Below are 21,540 nucleotides of genomic sequence, written 5' to 3'. Positions count from 1 at the left end.
GCCCCGTGCCGGTGCCACCCGGCTCCTCGCCCGGGATTCGCGGCCGGAGCCCCGACACTTGCCGAGTCACCGCCGGGCGGCTGCGGGGCGGGGCCGGCCGCCGGCTGGCGCGGGAGGGGCGGGCCGGGCCGGCGGGCGGGGCCTGCGCCGCATCGGGACCAGTCGGCAGCTCCTGCATCCCGGGCTGCGAGCATCCTCTGGGCGGGGGCCGGCACCGCGGCGCCTCCGCACCGGGCTCCGCATCCCGGTTGCCCCGGCCTAAGCTGGGCCATGGCGGAGATCACCAGTGTCCACCCTGGCTTCGGTGAGTCGGGCCGGGCCGCGCGGAAGGTCCCTTCCTCCACCCCAGGAGCGTCCAGGCGAGGCCCTGCGCGGCGTCATCTGCCCCGCTCTCCGCGCGCGGACGAGCCGCGCCGGCACCGTCCCCCTCCGCCCCCGCGGTCCGGTCGTCCTCCCCCCCCCCGCGGCGGCAGCCAACACCCACTGCTCGTCGCCCGCAACTGGGGCGGTGCCAGCGCTCGCCCCTGGAGCCACCGCGGGAGGCGGGCCGCGGCCTGGCCGTCGGCAGCGGGGCCCGGGCCCGCGGGGAGCAGGTGCGGCGCTGGGCCGGGCGGTCCCCCGCCGCATGACGTGATGTCTGTGCCGGGCCGCGCCGCGCCCAGGCCTTTGTTCGCGCCTCCCCGCGGGCCGAGGCGGCTGCGGCACCGGCATCGGCGGCCTGGCAAGGCGGGGCCCGCGGCGGCGGCCCAGCAGCCGGGAGAGGGGGTCTGCAGGCGGCGGCGGGTTGGGGGGGGCAGCGCGGGCCTCTGGCCGGGGGTGCGGGGCGCCGGAGGTGTCACGCCGTCTTCCGCGCCGGCGGGACGGTGGGCGGCACAGCCGGGCCGGAGCGCTGGCCGGGCGCCGGTGGTGTCGGGAGCCGGTCTCGGGGCTGCCGGGAGCTCCTCGGTGGCGATGGAGAAACTACACACCCTGCTAAATCATCCGAGGCGAAGAGGCCCAAAGCTATGCCTGTGGGGCCGTGCTCCAGTCACGGACGTGGGTCGGCTCCCTGGGTCACCAACGAACTTATTCTTCGGGGTTGGTGCTCGATTATTTTTAAGATGCTTTTTTTTTGTAGTCCAGTGGGTGACAAGGGCTGGTGCCGCAGCGTTGGGTGTCTCTGTTGGTTGGGTTTCTCTAGTCCTGAAGATTCGAATTGCTGCCTCTTTCTGTCCTCCAGCAATTGACTGACCTTCCTTCCCCTCAGACCATAAGGCCCCGTAGTTAAAGCATAGTTACTACATTCCCTTTAACTTCTTGAAGCACTTAGTAATAATTCTCCATGCTATATAATTTATCCAATGTACAACGTATCTACTTACCTTTTATGTTCTGTGGTGTTTCCTGGAATACAGGAGCCACACACTGTCATACCTTAACTACTGGCCACCATTAGCTATTAGGGCATAATTAGCAAACATCAGTTTTAAAAGGAAGTTTTCAATGATTTTTCATTAATTGAAAAATAATTCCATATCCCCAAAAGTTGATTTTGTTTCAGTTAAATCTTAGCATCACATCAGAACAAAGATTTTTTTTTGCAAAGTTTGATTAAAACAGCAGAGTTCTGCTCTTTTTGAGGGAGGAGACAGGCTCCAGTACCATTTAAAATAGATATTCAAAGCACTTCACTATGCACAAAGTTGCAAAAGCTTAACTAAAATTGCTATTAGGCAGCTTTACATCGGTGTAGTTTACAACTGTAAGGAATAATGGAGACAGGATTAATGAATGTATGGGATGATTACATAAGAGGAGTCTTCAGCCAGGAAAAGAGGGGTGTTACGAGCAGCACAGAGCAGGGAACGATCGCTGCCTGTTTCTTCGAACGCAAGAACAGGCATCAAATGAAACAAGGTAAGGTGGGCTCAAAATAAAAGCCTTTGTTTTGTCGTTCCACATAATTAAGCTGAGGAACTCTGTGCCACAGAACATTAAGGGAACCAAATTTAAGATATTTTGATGCAAGAAAGATCACAAAGACTTATTTGATGCTTTCTAGTGTGACTGTTGGTTGCTTCTTCTAAAATTGTCCATTGGATCTGCGGGAAATGAAGGTACAAGAGCCGATTCTATGAAGACACAACACAAACAAAACACAAAAAAATGAGATCAGAATCAGAACAGAGTTTCAGCATTTGTCCTTTTTTTGCATATCCACTGAGGCTTTCCATATCTGTGTATGGCTGAATTGTGTTCAAATTAGCTGCTAAAGGTCACTTGCTTCATTTCAAAGAGGGAACATTAAATAACAGAGTTGGTTTTTTGTTAGTATTGTGAATTCTTCTTGCTTTAGTTAATTCAAGCCAAGGCTATACTTGCAGCGGGGCCTGAGACAGATTTATCTGTGGAGTCAGTCTCCAGTGCAAAATACTTCCAGCTTCAGTCTGGGAAGACTTCTGAAACTGAAAGTGATTTTGCTATTTTTGCAAAAAGGAGACGTATTCACTTGAAAATCACAGTTTTCCCTGAGCCAATCAGATATTCAGGTTATAGTCTGGCAGTCTTATCCTCTTGCGTGTTAACACCAATAAAGAATAATACGGAAGATCAGAGAAAGTACAAAATTAAGGGGCTCTCTGTAGCTTCAGGCATGAGGTTGGAAGATTATTTTCTCCTCTTTGTGGTACAGAATGAAGATACGAAAATCAGACAAGCTTACCTTTTGTAGTAGCTGTTCCATTTAGCTATTGCCATGATTGTCATGACAATGGTTTTGGTTTTCCCTTTTACTATAGAAGCCATTTGTACGATTTGTAAAGAAAAAGACGTAGGGCTGGAGGGCTATTTTGTTTGCTTGCTTCCAAAAAAACCCCCCAAAACATTTATTTAATGATGATTAAACCAGTAATACAATAATAAGTTCTAAGAAGAACCTGGCTTTACCTTCCCTATAACCTCCCACTAAGAAATCAGAGACAGCAAAAAGATCTCTCCTTTTCCTTCCCTTTTAAGACTGAACAAACCCCGGTCTTTTGGTCTCTCGATATCTTCCATCTGTTCTCCATCCTCCATCCACTCCAACTTTCTAATCATCTTGTCGGCCCTTGATTGGAATTGCCTGAGTATGTTGATATAATATACTAGGGAGCTCAACACTGGTTTCATTCTGTGTCTTGGTAATAATTCTCTGAAGTCAACTGTTCTAAATAGCATGGTTGCTAAAAATGAACATGGTGCTTTTTTGTGCTGGCTTGTCATTACTGAAGAACACAGTCAACATTAAGCTCTAGAAAATATAAAATAATCTCTAAATCTAAATACAGGATTTGTCTGTTGTTTTTGAATATTGGATTTTCACATGAAAAGGAGTCTTGGTGGTTACTGTGGGGTGGACAGACTTTTGTCAGTAGCTCCCAGCTGATCGAAACCTGTAAGAACATCAGTAGCAATACTGGGATGAAAAAGCTGAGGAGTAGTTACAGAGAGCAACCTCAGCTTTTGGGTGAGACACAGAGAGGGACCTGCATGATCACTTCATTAGTGCTCAGCATACTTTCCCAGGGGAGGTTGTGGGAATGGTCGGAACGAGCACCAGGGGAGTAGTCGTCCACCAGTGTGATACAGATCGTTGTCATGTTATATGCAACTGCCCTTCTTTCCCTTGGACATCTTGGGTCAGGGCCATATTCACCCCCACTGGAAAAAAAAATTGTCAACCATCCAAATGACAGCTCTCCATTTTTTGTGTGTATACCGTTGTCCCTGTATCTGTCGTAAGTGACTAGGACAAAACAATTGCCCATTTCAGGACAAAGTGATTTTTAAAAAATTGTTAATAAAGGATAACTCCAGATCCAGTGTTATGGCCACAATTATTACTCCTTCCTGTTGTTAAAATAGAATTGTGTACTGTTTCTGAACAGGGCATAAAAAAAAAAAATACCTCCTGCAAGTCAAGAAACCTTATTCCTGTGGAGCTGTGGAGGTGCTGGTAATGCGGGAGCTTGATTTGGCAAGATAAGGCAGTAACTATTTGAAATTCTTAGCACATGAAACATAGGTCAAGCATGTGTTGGTAGTGTAAAATGTTTCCCACATAGGAAAATAAGAATTAAAGGAAGTGCCTTTTTGTTCTGGGGAAGCTTTGATACCAGGATTATTGAATTAAGAAGAACATAATAGTACCGTATAGATCTCCGCCCAAATGTGCTTGGCCCTGTGGGGTCATGGCCACCGCAAAGGTACAAGCTCATTCCTGACTGCCTTGTCTTCTCCACAGATGTCTCTCCAGTTGTGGCAGGCCTCATTGGTGCTACTGTCCTTGTGGTTTCTGTCTCAGTAACAGTTTTTGTGTGGACATGCTGTCACCAGCAAGCAGAAAAGAAGCACAAAACCCCACCGTATAAATTCATTCATATGTTGAAAGGCATTAGTATCTATCCGGAGACCTTGAGTAACAAGAAGAAAATTAACCGAATACAGAGAGACAAGAATGGCACTCCTAAGGAGACTGGAAGGGGAAACCTCTTGGTGGATGCTGCTGAATCTGGTTTAATAGGCTCCGATAAGGCTCCAGATGGGCCAAATGCAGCCCCACACATTGACCAGCTCCCAATAAAAGTAGATTATGGAGATGAACTAAGTCCAGATCAGAGCCTCACTCCAGGAGGAAGTAAAACCTCCTCCCCGTCTTCTCCAGGGGATGATGTCATGTTGGGTGAACTGACTTTCTCCGTGGACTACAACTTCCCTAAAAAAGCACTGGTAGTTACCATTCAGGAGGCTCATGGGCTGCCAGTGATGGATGAGCACACTCACAGCTCTGACCCTTATATCAAGATGACAATTCTTCCAGATAAAAGGCATCGAGTGAAGACTCGTGTACTTCGTAAGACGCTAGACCCGGTCTTTGATGAAACCTTTACCTTCTATGGGATCCCATACAGCCAGCTGCAGGATTTGGTGCTTCACTTCCTCGTGTTGAGCTTTGATCGTTTTTCTCGAGATGATGTTATTGGAGAGGTCATGGTGCCCCTTGCAGGGGTGGATCCAAGCACTGGAAAGGTTCAGCTGACCAGGGAGATCCTCAAAAGGAACATACAAGTAAGTCACTTCATGTAGTGTGACACAAGACTCCTTGCATTGTATTTTATCAGGAGCCTCCGTGGTCTAATAAGCAGGAGTACTGCAAATCCTTAGCCATGAAATCCATTTTTCCACAGATACGTGTTATTGATATTGTGTGGCTGTGCTCTTTTTAGTTAGGCAGCTGTTTGCTGTGTGGTTATGGCGATTTGACAAGGCATAGTCGCTATTTAGGCATAGAGATGATGAATGGCATGACTGATGATGCCAAGAAAAAAGGCAAAGTCCCCATCTCCAAGTAGAAGAGCCGATGTGATAACAGGACGTTCATCAGTACCCAGCCTTCTTGAGCATGTGGCGGCGGAAGGTAGATAGAAGGGTGCTCTGAACAGGTTTTTTATGGATTCCCATAATAACATATTGTGTTCTGCAAAGACAAACCTCACTTAGAGGGGGAGATTTGTCTGCTTTAACCATTTTGGGCACCTATACTTGTAATTACCTACGTCTGATTTTGTTACCGTAAGCCGCAAGTAAGTGGGAATACATCGACACAGTCAGCGGAGTCTGATGTGATTCCTTTTGTCCTGGAGCAGATATCTAAACCAGCTCAGATGAATCCCACCCTAGGTGGCTATTTTCTTCTCACTTGAGAACAAAGTGTGTCTAAGATGGTTTTGTCGAATGTAGACATCGAAAATGTAGGTGAAGTTAATCCCACTCTTAGTGTATACAGCTGTAAACTAGAGAGATGAGCAATCCATATATTAAGGCTTACATTGGGGAAGATGTCTTCTGTCCTCAGAAAATACACTATGCTCAGGTAGGAGGATGAGGTGGTACTTAAGATTTTTATTTTCTTCCTTAGTTTATTTTTGCTACCCGTCCTGGTAGAAAATGGCATTTGAGCTCACTTTTTGCCTTAATGTGTTGGAAATTGTTGCTGGGCACTATAAAATACTTCATTACATCCTAGAGTGGCAGTATTTTACTTGAAAAGTTTTTTCTACTATACAGGGCATTTAATTGGGGGGGGGGGAGTGTTAAATATTTAAAGGAGACTCTGTGTCAACAACCCAAAACAAAGCAAGAGAATCCCAACCAAACCAGCGTTCTGGTGATTACTTTGCTTTTCTGAGGTTCTTGGGACGCTTTACATTATGATAAAACAAGCGACTGATTCAGGTTCTTTTAATAGTATGCTTTTCAGTACATTGACCATATCTCTTAGAATAGATTAAAAATAGAGGAAAAAAGGTCATGCTAAATAAAAATAGATTTAATGAAGGATGCAAAATATTTAACATTTATTAGTAATCAAAAATAGATTTACCTTAGTGTCAGGTGTGCATTCTTGAAAATCTGCATTGTTCCACAATGTCAAAACAGCCCCTACTGAACAAAGTTTTTAATTTCAGGAAGCTTCAAAATCTGGAATACAGAATTGCATTTAAAACCCCGTAAATTATTGCACTGATCCAAGCCAGCAAAGGTGTACATCCCATCCTAATGAACATTCCCAATAATTTCTAACAGACAATCTAATAATACAAATTACTTTGAAGTAACTGCATTAAATTACTTCAGACCAAAAGAATCCCAAAACTCTTAACAACATACACACCCCCAATACTCTGTCTGGCCATTGTATTCCGGTATATCCAAAGAGCCAAAGTTCTCAACACTTCCTTTCTGGGGCCAGGAGCTTCCTCATACGTTTACTCTCCTCCCAAAATTTTGCATGAGCAGCAATAGGCTTCGTTCCTTGCATTTGAAAACTTGTCTTACAGTTAAACACATAGGAACTGCTCAGATAAAATCAAACCACCAAAATTATCATGAACATTTTCCGTGTTTAATTTTACATGCACAGTTTTTTCCCTGTGAAGCTGATTAATAGCAGTTGAAAGAACAGCTTCACCTCTTGGGTCATTACCAGAGCATTTAGTGTGATACTTACTGTAGCATTTTCCTGGCTTGAGGTGAGAAAAAAATCCTTCATTTTGGGACCGCTCCTACGCCCATCGCTCTGCAGAGTTAACAGAACCAGATGTCGACAGGCGCAGGAGGAGGGCAAGGTGCTTGGCAGGCAGCTATTCAAGTTGTTGCAGTAGCTCTGCTATCAGTGCATTAGTGACACCACAAGATTTCATACCCGTTGCTAATACTGTTTGCCTTGATAGCAAATAAACTTAATCTAAATTAGTGCCATCTCAATGAAAGTTAATGAACGCCATCTGGAAGCCAAACTTAATTATCTTAGCATTATATTACTCTTTGAAAGGATGTACAGCAAGTTTAACCGAGTAGATCTGGGTTTATCTTCTTTTATCTTCGTCTTTACCTTTGCAGACTAAACCGATGGTGAAACTGTCAAAGCATACCTAAAGAACTTGAGGTGCTCCGCCATCGAAGCTTCACCAAAAGTCAATGAAGCTTAAGCTCATAAAGAACACAGATGCCTCTAGTAGCAGACCTCAAAAGGCAGCCAGAGACGCTGTTCTCTCAGAAGGCGCCCACCAGGTTTGCCCTCATGGAAACACAGAGTTCAAGGGGAGAGGCTGTAGCGATGCTTACTGTACTCAACAGGCTTAGGGTGAACAGCACAGCAGGATTTACGTTGTGCCGCTTGCTCGTTCGCTCCTTCTTCTGGAGGCTCTATCTGCCTGAGGCTCTTAAAATGACCTGCATCTAATTTTCCAACTTTTTAGGCATTTAGCATAGGGAAAGGAAATTCTGGTGACCTCTGACGTTTGCTCCTATTTATAAGACCATCTTGTCCTAATAAGTTCTTTCGGTTTCTTTTTCACAGAAATGCATTAGCAGAGGGGAGCTGCAAGTCTCCTTGTCTTACCAGCCTGTGGCGCAGAGAATGACTGTTGTGGTGCTGAAAGCCAGACATTTGCCAAAGATGGATATCACTGGCCTCTCAGGTAGAAGCTATTTTCTCCAGCTCTAAATGTGTATTAAAAAAATCTCTAATTTCACTTTCAGATCTTTTCACCTGTCTTATCTGAACATTTTCTTTGTTTGCACACTTTTCCTCAAACTCTTTCTAAGGGCGATGGGTCACTATGAGTGATCCATCACTCACCAACAGATGGTTGTACAAACAAGACCAAATCCTTCCTACTGCGAGACCAACAGCTGCGTCTTTCTGGCATCACCCGGTTTGTTCATGAAGACAGCATTTTCCGAATTCAGCAAATTTCGATGTTGCTTTTGGCCAGACCACAGGCTCTGTGCCTTTGTGCCGCCGTCACATCTCATGGCCCTTAGCAGCACTTTTTCCGTGTCGTGACTGCCGCTTACTGTATCTACCTCAAACCCTGCTCCTAGAAGAGGAGGGTAGAAGAGACCGAGTGTCAAAAAAAGGAGGGACAGACTCGTAATAGAGAGGAGTAAATTCGTATGACATTAGAAACGATTCTTTTTTTTTTTTCTTTTGTGGTGTTTTTGCTGGCTTTGTTGTTCTGCTATTTGAAGAGAAGAGCAGCTGTTCTGGCTTTCCTATTTCGCAGTCACAGATTCTCGGACTCTTGAATCCCCTTAGCAAAATTTCCTTCAGGATTATGGGAAAATGGTTGGAATCAACTCGAGATTCAGTAACAACCCTCCTGATAGCAAATTTAATTCTGTTTTTGCAGCTTTCTCCTGTACACCTCAGAAAGAATGCAGACTAAGCTTAATTATTTGTTGTAGGCCTTAAATTTTACTCTTTCTTAAAAAAAAAAAGCTTTCCATGTGTGGCCTCCAACTACAGGATACATTTTCTAGTAACTGTTCTTCTACCTGCTGAATCTTGCAAGGCTAACATAATTTCTTTATATGATCTTTATATTATGCATAAGGTCATAATTTCAGTTGGATTAAAAAAGAGAAAATGAGCCAACGTCAGCTGGGAAAGTGACTTCCAGCTTCAAAACTTGCATTAAGTGAAAAAAAAAGAGCACTGTGTGCCAGATAACTTAATTTTAATCCTAAACAAGCATCTGCATGAAGAGCAAGCTAACTGATAAAATAACAAACCGAGCCTGATGGGAAAACAAAGGCTTCGTTTTAAACTTTCTTCTTTTTCAGTACCTTCCGCTATAAATGTTTTTCATCTGCAGATTATTAAAACCGTTTTGACACTTTGTTGGGCTATTTCTGAAAGAGGGTAAAAATATTTCTTGTTACAGATTACAAGAAAAGTTTTGGCCAGTTGGGCACTGACCTCACCAAAAAGCTACCTAATTGGTATTTCTAGGATTAATTACCGCAATTTACATGCAGCTTGCTTGCCTCCAATCCCCATGCAATGTTGAAGCTCATAAAGAACTTGCACTAACATAGCTGGTTGCTTTGCAACAAGAAAATACACCAACAATCCCCCCTTCCTGTAGTGAGTAGCCTGGATTCACACCATTTACTTGAGCTGGCTCAAGTTCAGCAAGCTAAACCCTATCCATTACTTCCAGGAGCATCACTGGGCTGTGTTATTAGTTTATTTCTCTCTCTTCTCCAGCAGATCCGTACGTTAAGGTGAATGTTTATTATGGAAGAAAGCGCATAGCAAAAAAGAAGACTCATGTGAAGAAGTGCACTTTGAATCCCGTCTTCAACGAATCCTTCATTTACGATATCCCTATCGATCTCCTTCCTGACATCAGCATTGAATTCCTAGTTATCGATTTTGACCGTACCACGAAAAACGAAGTGGTGGGACGGCTGATTTTGGGAGCACACAGCATCACTGCAGGTGGCGTGGAACACTGGCGAGAGGTGTGTGAGAATCCTAGAAAGCCAGTTGCCAAATGGCACAGCCTGAGCGAATACTAGCAGAGGTTGTGGCAGCGACAGCTGACTCGTAGAACAGACTTAAACCTTGTTTTAGCTGTAGAACTAAACTTTCGTAAGCAGCAGCAGCTGATTGGTTCTCTAGTGATGTGATTTTGCAGGGCACTAAAATTCTAAAGAGCATTAAGTGGAAAAAAAAAAAACCTACCACAAATATATATAACACTGTAATCACGCTATTGCATGCCTAATACAAACTGAAATTAGTATAACTACCACTATCAAGTTGCAGATTTTAATACAATTATCTGTCACTATGGAAGTTGTGTTTGTGCCGAACTGTCTTTGCTGGTATTCACCAAGATTGGCCTGTCTTTATTAGGCTTCTCCCAAAGTTTCTGAATTCTGGTGTTTAACCTCTAGTTTCTTGTTAGTTTGCCTGCCCCTTGGTTCTTGCAGTTCTGTTCTTGGCTGGTTTGGGAATACCAACCGCATTTCCATGTAAAGGTGGTTTAGAATTCTGCACTAGCACAAAAGGCAAATACCAGGGAAAATGGCACTTTCCTTCAGAGAAGAAATAAAAAATTCTTTTGTCAGGTACCGAAATACTTGCTGTTGTGATGGACTTGTTGTGGAGCTATAAGGTCACAACATCTAAGATTTGCATGTAAAATTCAAACGGCAACAAACGTCACATTGCTTTTGCCACACGGAAGTTAGCACAGGCAAGATCTCACGGATTATCAGGATTGGGGAAACTCTGCACTATTTCATTTTATTTAACCTTGTCTGTGAAGGGCCCAAGAAAAAAAAACTAAACACTGACACATCATTGATTGGTAAGGAAACTCTTGCTGATTCTTTTAAACATTAAATGTGAAATTCTACATGATTGGTAAGTTCTGTTATAGTGGCATAACATATCTGAGGTAGGAAAATATCTTGGGGGGAAGAGGTTTTAAGTGAAAAAATTACAAAGCTTCTCTTCATTCATACTTGAGTCAATTTGCATTATAGATGATCTTGCAGTTACCTAAAAGCCAGTTCTCGAAAAAGCAGTAAACACAGGGCAAAGCCTGTCACTGCAAAACGTGTCAAATGCTTCAAGGATTTAATTTTCAGAGTTTCAAGACAGCTTGAGTTAGATCTTAAATTGTGAATGACTTCTGAGTCTCAGGATAGGCTTACCGTCACCTCTGAAATGTAAAAATGTTGCTTGACAAGTGTGACCTGGAGCACTTCAGGCTATTAACCCTGAATAGTCAGTAGTTTTGAGCAGAAGTTCATAAAGTTCCACAAATAGAAGTGAAGTTTGAAGTAGCTGCATTAGATCTCGTGGCAAACACACTGTAGCCTACAAACTGTACAAGACAGTAGCATCCTGGCAAGTAACCCGAGTTGGCTTCTTTTTTTTATTACATTCAAGCCAGGAAAGAGAGAAGGATGACAATTGGCAGCAAATAATTGATTATAAAGATTGTTGGTAAACTGAGCGGAAATAGTTACAACGGGCTGTAGAAATTCCAATTATTTCTGAACTCTTCAATGGAAATATGAAGCAGAACTAAGCTTGCAAAGAGGCACGTAGAAAACGGCGAATTTTCAGTAAATGTGTAGTTGCTTCTAGGCAGCCAGTCTGTTCTGTGCTCTGTGGAATGTAAATAATGTATTATAATTTTTAAAAATTTAAGATAATTTAACTACTTGCAGGACTTGACTACTGAATTTTAGAGCCCTATTAGAAAAATGATCCTTTCCACCTTCGTACTAATGAAAGTAGAATAATTGAACAAGTTCTTACTCAGTTTCCTCTCCATCCACCACGTAAAGAAACAGCTACCTGGAGGGCTCTTTGTGCAAACAGTCAGCACTTTGTTAGTTGGCAATACTTTGGCGTCTCTTCCTAAGAAATTATTTTTGGAAAGCAGAAGTTACTCCTTGAAACTTCCTTCCAGGCAGACTGTCTTTTTAGCAACAGAAGTGCCACTGAAGCTGAAGCTCCCAATTTCTCAGCCGTGCATGGCAGACAGAAGCGGGGACTTCCGTTTGTGCTCTGTCGATCCCGATTATGAGGTTTCTGCCTGAGGTTATAGTAGATTTTATCTTTGTCTTAAATGCTTTCTAGCTCCTGTTCTATTAGTGTCTCACAGCTACAAAACAGAGACCGAGTTCTCCCTTGGAAGTTGGTGTAGATATATTTCAATCCTAGTTTTTGCACTAAGCAATTGTGTTGCTGAAGTTTAGCCACAACTTTTCCTTGGAACATGCTTTCCAACGCTGCTCCAAACACTTGAACAGGACGTACTAACAATAACCAAAAAGTTCCCTAGTTCCCTTTTTTTCCCCTCCGGTGTGAAAAGCATGCTTAAGCCTAGATGATCTCTTTAAGATTCCTTTAGCTGAAAAGGAAAGATGAACTTCTTGTCAAGGAAACATGCTCAGGGTAAATAGACTTAGGCTATCGGGCAGATTGGAGTAGCTCCAACACTCTTCTGGAATAATATGAGACTTAAGATGTGCAGATATATATATTTTTTAAAACATAGACAGTAAGTGGCAGCAGACTCACTGTAAAATCTCCCAGGTGTGGTTATTCTTTACCTTGTGTCTTCTATTGTAAAATTAACTTGGACAGTTAGAGCTTTGTGTGAAAAAAGGAAAAAAAAGGCAAAAAATCTAACTCAACGTGTGAAACTGCATAATGCTATAAGCTAATCTACATTATGTAATGCTATCTTGTATGTTGAATTTGTTAACGCACATTGAGCGTGCAAATAAAAATTAAATCACTTTAGCTGCTGACTGTGCCATGTTTGACCGTAAGGCAACACATGCGTGACTATACTGAATACTTTGACAGTTTGTTTCTAAAAACGTGCATTTCTGCTATGACAATTCACAGGAAAAGCACACACATATCTCAAAGAAATAAAGGAACATAACGGAATCCTGGCAAATTAAGTATAACACTATTACTTAAGCGTTAACACATACAAAAACGCTCAGTAATCTACACAGCATTATAATTTGGCATGAATGGATATTGAGTGGCTAAGTTGAATCTGAGTGGAAAAAAGAGGACATTAGATGGGCAGAAAAGCAGCAATTTGACTGTAACATTTGTAATTTAGGGGCATGCCTGGATTCCTAGTCAAAACGGAATTCTCCGGGAACACTTTTGGCCATCTCGCTCTGTGCAAGATGCAACAGTCTCTCCAAAAGTTCAGTGATCTGCCTTCTGTGACTTGTTTTTCTGCGGCTCCTCGTCAGCACAATGTGAAACAATATTGCTGGGCACAAAGCCACATCTTTAGAAAATGCCAAATAGTCCCGAGCCGCGAGCTGTGTTTCCCCAGCAACACAGACTACAGCGAGCACTTTCATTCTGTACTTCACTCTTCTTGATAGCTTCCCACGTAGCAAAGGACCAACCTCCAGAGGTGCTTTAGGTGTCTCAAAACAAGCTTCAGGTCTCATCTTAAAGGAACCAGACGGTTTCAGCCCAAGCTTTACAAGGCGATTGCCTGATGTCCCAGAAAAAGGCACGTGGCCAGTGCTGCAGCTCTTCGCACACAAGCTGCCTTCCACAGCGAGTGTAAGGCGCACTCTCCGGAGAACCTTGCATGCCCTCTCTCATACAAATACACCCCCTTAACCCTAAAAACCAACTCTCTCCGACTTCGTTCTGGGACAAAGATGAAAACGATTAAACTGCGACAGATGCCGTCCCCGTCACCAGGTTCACCAGTAACATTCTCAGCTATTTTAGTAATACCGAGGACTGCGTGACTGAAGCACTCAAGAAGTTGAATTGCCTTGATTTGACTCCGGCTCTGGTGATTCAGTTCCACCGTATCGCCCAGCAGGGGCAGCCAGACAAGGTGTCGAACACACAAAAACATCGGAAGCCGCTGAGATTGCGCAGCTGGTGATCCGCGCAACTGGTGCGTGCGTTTGATTTCAAGACGCAGTGGTTTATTTTAACTTACTTTACGCTTGCCATTAATTACGGTGTTCACTGTGATTGATGGCAGTGTTTAACCACTTCCAGTTATTTATCGTGCTAATAACTGCAGTTACGAGAGCAGTTGGCTAAAAGCGCTCAGCCAAAGCGCACAGTCACTGATTTTTCTCCTTATTGTGCAAGATGGGAAAGAAAACCCCTCTTCATCCTTCTCCGCTTGGCTTCTGCATCCAGTACCGCATGCCTTTGACGAACGCCCCGTTTCAGGTTCTTACGCCATTCAGCTGAAGCAGAAACAAAATAATTTGCATAAGAAAAAAAAAAAAAAGGCAAACAGAATGGGTTTGACAAACCATGAAAAGAGAAAGAGTTTTGTGGAGAGCATGGAAGCTCAGCTCCGACTCTCTTCCCACCTTCCTTGGGTCTGGCCGCTGGTGCCATTTAAACCCGCAGGATTTTGCGCTGCTTTCAGCACAATTGGGTCTTTCCTCCCCCGGCAGCTTCTGCCTTACCTCGTTCTGCGTGGGAGCGAGTCGTGTTGCCACAGCAATGCAATTCGCTTTTGATGGCAGACGCCGGGTCACGGCTCTTTCAGCATTTCCTTCGAGCAGGCCGAGTCAGGAATAGCTCTGTCTCCTTTCAGCGCTGCAAATACGTGGGATTATGCTGAGAGGGAAGAAGCTGCCATCCGCCGGGTCCCGCTGCGGGGCTTCGGAGCGCCTTTATTTCACCCTCATTAAAATGCAACAACCAGACCCCAAACATTCGACGAGCCATTCCACCACGTCGGGCCGATCACAGGGCCCCAGCGTTCACACCGGGATCGTCAAGACTTGAAAATCCCTCTCCAATAACTATTTAAAGCCGAGTTAGTCCCTCCTGGAGCCTATAGCACCAGAAAGCCGCCGCGCCTGCGCGGCACAGGTCCATAATGTGGCGCCTGGCTGGACATCGGCAAGGGCTGCGTCTGAACTCCCGGGTTCGCTCCTGTGCTACGGAAAGCACACCATTCTTGGGGCGATACTTCATGGGGCCAAACGGGAAGTGGGACGGGAAAGGAAAAATGTACCAAGAAATAAGTAGAACATAAGGAAGTGGCCTAAAAGGCAATGCCAAGGAAAAAACCAAACGCACACCCTCAACCCCCCAAAAACCAAAGCAACCCTTCCCTTTACCTCTGCTATACTGCACAACAGCTCTACCCTCCTTTCCAACGTGGAAGGGTCCGGATAGGCAATTTTTAGGCTCTACACCAACACGGAACCTGTTGCGTCGCATCCATCAACATATTAATTCATCTGGTCCTGAGATAGGTCAAGTCAAAGAACTCAATAGCTGCTTAGGGACATCCTGTTAGTGCTGAGGAAAAGCAGCCAGCTGTTGGGAAAAAGAAATAATCCAAAGGGTACCTTGTACCCTGTTCTGCCTGTATCGGCGATAACGTGGCCAGCAGGAGTAGGGAAGTGATCGTGCCCCTGTACTCGGCACTGGTGAGGCCGCACCTTGAATCCCGTGTTCAGTTTTGGGCCCCCCACTACAAGAAGGACGTTGAGGTGCTGGAGCGTGTCCAGAGAAGGGCAACGAAGCTGATGAGGGGTCTGGAGCACAAGTCTTATGAGGAGCGGCTGATGGAGCTGGGGTTGTTTAGTCTGGAGAAGAGGAGGCTGAGGGGAGACCTTATCGCTCTCTACAACTACCTGAAAGGGGGCTGTGGTGAGGTGGGGGTTGGTCTCTTCTCCCAAGTAACCAGCGATAGGACGAGAGGAAATGGCCTCAAGTTGTGCCAGGGGAGGTTTGGATTGGATATTAGGAAAAATTTCTTCACTGAGAGGGTGGTCAGGCATTGGAACAGGCTGCCCAGGGAGGTGGTGGAGTCACCGTCTATGGAAGTGTTCAAAAAACGTCTGGATGTGGCACTTCAGGACATGGTTTAGGGAACACGGTGGCGCTGGATTAATGGTTGGACTTGATGATCTTGAAGGTCCTTTCCAACCTAGTGATTCTGTGATTCAAAATAAACGAGAGCACGGGGAGCACGTTCCCCTCCCTACGCCCCCAAAGGAATGCTGCAGGGAGGCACAGGAATGCTGAGCGCCTTTGGTCTGAGAAGGGAAAGGTATGTTCTGAGTCACGACAGGACACTCTGATTTCAGTTGGGACAGGGGATGGGCTGGACCCATCCGTACCCAGAAAACCATAAAAAACGCACAGGCAAAATTATTTGGGGAACGTTCAGTTTGTATAACCTTGGCTTTTTAAAAATTGAAACAAGCAATGCAACTTGGGAGCACTGGGAGCTCAGCACCTTGACTTTGGCTCCTGAACAGAATGTTAATAGACAGACATAAAAATTCAGGCTTCATTTTACATCCGGAAAGCTGAAATGTAAAAGCTTGTCTGGTTCCTTCCTGCTAATGAATGTAACAAGACAAACAGGAGTTCAGCAAAGCAAATACCGAGTGTCTCACAGCATTATGCTCGTTCAAAGAATGAATTACAACACTGAGATCGATGTACTAAAATCCTCTTATAATTAAAAGAAATACGTATGTCACACCTCAGGATATATGCTTAGGTCTCTGAAAGGACCACCAGGCGTGTAGACAAGAGAAAAATCAACACGTTACCAGGCATTACAGCACAAAGCCCGAGCTGATGCTCTCAAGTAATTTTTTTTTTCTTACAATAATAATAGCAGTAACAGGTCTGGTGGAAAAAAATAAAGTTTGGGAATGCTGGGGAAAAAAGTATAGAAGGATTGAATAGGAGAGATGCCCTTACACAAGAGCTGCACAGCCCAGAAAGAAAAATCCTGTATGGAGAATCATCTAATCATATTGGATGCTGTCAGACTGAAGCAGTGTCTTGGCCATCACCAGTCTATAGAATTTTTTAAAAAATTTGTTATTACCAATATTCTCTGCAGAGAACTTCTGTATTTCCAAATAACTCCCACATCGTGGTCACACAACGATTCTCGAGGAGAACTATTCCACCTTTTCTTATCCTATCTTCCAAGTGTTGCACTCTATGTGTCATACAGAAGAGGGAAAGGAAAGGAAAGGGGAAAGGGGAAAGGAAGAGAGGGGAAAGGAGGAGGGGAGGGGAGGGGACGGAGGAGAGAGGAGAGAAGAGAGGGGGAGCGGAGAGGAGAGGGGAGAGGGAAGAGGGAAGAGGGGAGAGGGGAGGACCAATAAGTAAACAAGATAAAAAGATTGAAGCAAGTTCATCCAAGTGTCCTTTGAGATCTCATGGGAATATCGATATTAATGGTTCACGCATGTTAGTCAGACCATGTTTATGCATACACTTACCTTTAGGCCTGTCACGAGCTTTATATTTTTTCCTTTTCATCTCTTCTTGGTCATCCTAAGGTCACGTTTCTCAGTACTGACTTTTGGTAATGTTTTCAGAGGAGGCTTTTCCTGTATTTTCTAGGGTTTGTTTCTTTGTATGGCATTCACATCACGTGCAGGGTTTCAAGCTGATGGTTAGTAAAGAAAGCGTTTGTCAGAATTAACCTGTATGTCCCAGTCAGTGATAATTCGATCCTCCACCGCTGGCCATCTAGTGGTTTAGCTGCTAGAGTGCAAGTTCAAGTCGGACGCTTTTCGTGCGTCTTCTGTCAATTTAACGCACAGACTCACTGGAAGAAATGACCTCAGCCTACACCAAGGGAAACATTCTGGTTTCGCTCGTTTGCTGTAGCGAGCACAAACCAGAAAATAGCTGGCTTGCACCAGAGAAGAAAGTACGGCTCGAGAGCGTTCATCTGAAGTCTTCCAAGGTTCCTGGCGACCAGATTGATACAGGTGTAAACCAGGCGTCATGTCAGCAAGCTGCCCACGACCCAGATGCTTGATTTAATCATCTGGTTTCTATGTAATGTTTTATTTCACTCCTCCAGTCTTGTTACACTGCTTTAACTCAGCAGGAATTTTGGCAAGGGTTTTGTTGGGGTTTGTTGTTTGTTTTTTTTTTTTAGTTCTCAGTTACATGTAGTTAACCTCCACGTATCTTAAATTCTACCAGTTTTGAACTTTTGTAAACAACTTCTTGTTATCTCTGCAAAAGACGGAGCTTTGCGAACAGCGAGGAGGCGTTACAGTTTTGCTTTCCTCTAACACAATCACACAACACGGATCTGCATCAGCACCACACGCTACATGAAAGATTTTCCTCGCACGCTCCAAGCAGACAATAAACAGCAAAATGTGCTCAACTACACACACGTGCTGGCTGTTACAGTTAGAGCCTTCTTCCCTGAGATTTCTTCGTTCCTGGTGATGGATACGCTCCTTTTGGGCAGACCTTGGCGGTGACGACCTTCAACACCTTTGAGCCTGCCTTGGGGAGATGGAACACTGAAAAGCTCTCTCTTCACATACACTTGACGCCTACGTGAACTCCCAGGCAACCAGTATGCAATGGTACCCACTTCTTTCATCCGTAAGGTAGTTTTTATTTAAGGTCTCCATTACAGTAAGCTTTTATACAAAAACCCCACTCCGGTAACTATTTAGATGACCGATAAATGGCACTTAACAATCATACTGGAGGAAGAATTGTAAGAATGCAGTGGTAGGAATTTTTTCATTCCACAGATTTGTTCGTGCCCTTTAAGAAAGGGGTCACCACTAGAATAGCTGAAACAGCTTCTCAGTTTCTAGGGAAAAGCCGGAAAATTAAGCTCTTAGTCATCTGCTTCTAACAAGATAATTAGAGGGTTTTCTAATTAGATGAATTTCATAATTAGATGAATTTCCCCCAATTCATCTCTAGAGTTTACTACAGTACCGACATACTTAGGAATTTTTAGTATGAATGTCTGCAAAGTAATTTGTTTCGGTCTACATTTGAAAGCCAAATAGCCAACAAAGATGCAAGAATAGCCTTTTCTTTTGGTCTAAATTACATTTCCTGGATTTATGGAGAACACAACAGGGCCATAGCAAAATTAATGAAGAATGAATACACTTTAACACGCTGACTTTGGATAAAGTGGCCCAATCCATAGCAAATAACACGAGCAACAGCAGGATCATTAGATCACTAACAGCACAGCATTGGAAAAAGGTAGTTGTGTTTCAATCTTTACTCAGTATATAACGAAGGATTAAGTACGTAAGGGGTGAAACAGCTGGTGAACTGTATTTAGGTATTTCGTATCTCACCTGTGACTCTTAAGCAAAGCTGTCCTGGAATAAGAAGGAATGTTGTCAACTCTGAAAAACAGTAAAAACCAAAAGGACCGTAAGCAGGGTGACACCCTTCACAGCAAACGAGTTACTGGGAAGCCCTAAGAGAACATGCCTAAGAGTCGGTGTTGTTCAATATATTCTTAACTAGTCTGCAAAATGAAGCAAGCCGTAATGTGTCGTGGCTTTCGAGGTATTAACAGCTAGATAGAGCTGGAGGATTTCCTAGCAGGCTTAGAAAGGAGCTCTACTATTAAATGACTGGATGGAAACTGCACACAGGATGAAAACAACACTACAAAGCTATGACGTGTATTACTTACCACTACTTAGAAAACATCCTCAAGTAATTTGATTTTGCTACAAATGTGTTACAGGTCTACCAAGTTTTCATTAATTTCTAGTTTTTCAAAGGTTCTTGGATAAAGAGCGGCTTCCAAAGCGCTTTAAGCTCACTCCTAATCATCAGCTATGTGGTGATGGACAAAGATACTCGTTAAGTGAAGTATAATAAAGGAAGAACCACAACATCTGCGTGCCACCTATGTGATTCATGGCTGTCAACTGGACGACGTGTCGAACAAAAATATGTAAGAGTTAATCTTCTAGGAATCTTGCACTTAGTCCAAAATTACAGTTCAGGAAGCTTTCTCAGGGAAGCAGAAGCGAGTAACACACATCAGGCTATCAACCAGGGGAAGATTTACCTGCCGACTCATCTGTTTAGACGGCAAAACAGCTATAGTTGTAAACGCGATTAGGGACCTTATTGCCACAACACTACCATGTAAGCACGTCCCTCCAGACTAGAAAAATGTGTACCTGAGTTACCGCCACAACAAGATGACTCTTACAAGACTTGGTTACAAGAGATGGTAGTTGGGGCAGTTGCGCCCAAACGCCTGGTGAAGGCACTAGGAGACATTTATGCTGTGCGCAGAAGAAGCTGAAGCATTCCGCACCTCTAGATATTGGTAGCACTAGATCGTCGTTCACATGGTCCTACAAGGAGAGATCCTCCCTAACCCAACACCAGTGACAACAGTAGCCTTTCAGTAGCCATAAACCAAGAGTTACATTGCAAATCTGGCTACAGGATAAACCCCTTAAGGGAAGAAAAAACAACCGTACCAAAGCCCCAAAGGAGTCTAAATCCAGCTGCTTTGTACTAGTACAAAATCATAAAATGCAATCAACCAATGCAGAGAGAAACCAAGGCAAACGCAAAAGGATTACTGCCTTGGGCAGCCCCAATACTCAGGTGTCTGTGCAAAGATTTAGACCCTTATCTCATGCAGCTGCTATTGCCCCACTCATAACTAAAACTCTGCAAGGCAACACGCCTTCCACAGGGCACAGAAAGGCAAAGTAATACGGTTGCAAAATATCTAGAGCCTTAAACGATTTAGTGCCAGACCTGCATCACAGATTTTTTTTTTTTTTTGGCTTTGTAGCACTTAAACACAACTGTGGTGGGTTGACCCTGGCTGGGCGCCAGGAGCCCCCCAAAGCTGCTCTATCACTCCCCTCCTCAGCTGGACGGGGGAGAGGAAATATAACAAGAAGCTTGTGGGTCAAGATGGGGACAGGCAGAGATCTGTCAGCAATTACCATCACGGGCAAAAGACTCAACTTGGGGAAATTAGTTTAATTTATTGCCAATCAAAATCAGAGTAGGATAACGAGGAATAAAACCAAATCTTAAAACACCTTCTCCCCCCCCCCCATTTCTTCCTGGGCTCAACTTTGCTCCCGATTTCTCTCCCTCCTTCCCCTGAGCAGCACAGGGGGACGGGGAATGGAGGTTGTGGTCAGTTCATCACGTGTTGTTTCTGCTGCTCCTTCCTCCCCAGGGGGAGGACTCACACTCTTCCCTGCTCCAGCGTGGGGTCCCTCCCATGGGAGACAGCTCTCCACGGACTTCTCTGACATGAGTCCTTCCCATGAGCTGCAGTTCTTCATGAGCTGCTCCAGCCCAGGCCCCCCACAGGTGCCGTCCTTCAGGAACAGGCTGCTCCAGCCTGGCCCCCGTGGGGTCCCAGGTCCTGCCAGCAAACCTGCTCCAGCCAGGGCTCCTCTCTCTCCCCACAGGGCCACAGGCCCTGCCAGGAGCCGGCCCCAGCACGGGCTGCCCACAGGGTCACGGCCTCCTTCGGACATCCCCCTGCTCAGCGTGGGGCCCTCCCTGGGTGCGGGTGGAGATCTGCTCCCCGTGGAGCTCCTTGGCTGCAGGGGAATCTCTGCTCAGGTGCCTTGAGCACCTCCTCCCCCTCTTCTGCACTGACCATGGTGTCTGCAGAGCTGTCCCTCTCGCATACTCACACTCCTCTCTCCAGCTGCGAACGCCACGCTGCTTTTCCCCCCTTCTTAAGTATGTCAACAGAGAGGTGCTGCCACCATTTCTGATGGGCTTGGCCTCGGCCAGCGGCCGGTCTGTATTGGACATGGGGGAAACTTCTAGCAACTTCTTGGAGAAGCCACCCCTGCAAGCTCCACCACTACCAAAGCCGTGCCGCACAAACCCCAGACAAG

General features: G+C 44.9%; 1 protein-coding gene across 1 annotated transcript; it reads left to right on the top strand.

Moving 5' to 3' along the window:
- Nucleotides 1-270: 270 nt before the first annotated feature.
- On the top strand, nt 271-10,307 carry SYT11 (synaptotagmin 11; the record flags this gene model as incomplete). Its single annotated transcript, XM_082011692.1, has 4 exons — nt 271-304; nt 4,262-5,085; nt 7,880-8,000; nt 9,575-10,307. 4 exons carry the CDS (start codon nt 271-273, stop codon nt 9,886-9,888), a joined length of 1,293 nt encoding a protein of 430 aa, XP_081867818.1. The 3' UTR covers nt 9,889-10,307.
- Nucleotides 10,308-21,540: the final 11,233 nt, after the last annotated feature.

Source organism: Phaethon aethereus (assembly GCF_964289735.1).
Source record: "Phaethon aethereus genome assembly, chromosome: 28".
Classification (NCBI taxonomy): Eukaryota; Metazoa; Chordata; class Aves; order Phaethontiformes; family Phaethontidae; genus Phaethon; species Phaethon aethereus.
Note: the sequence above shows the minus strand (reverse complement) of the source record. Positions and strands in the feature narration are given on the sequence as shown.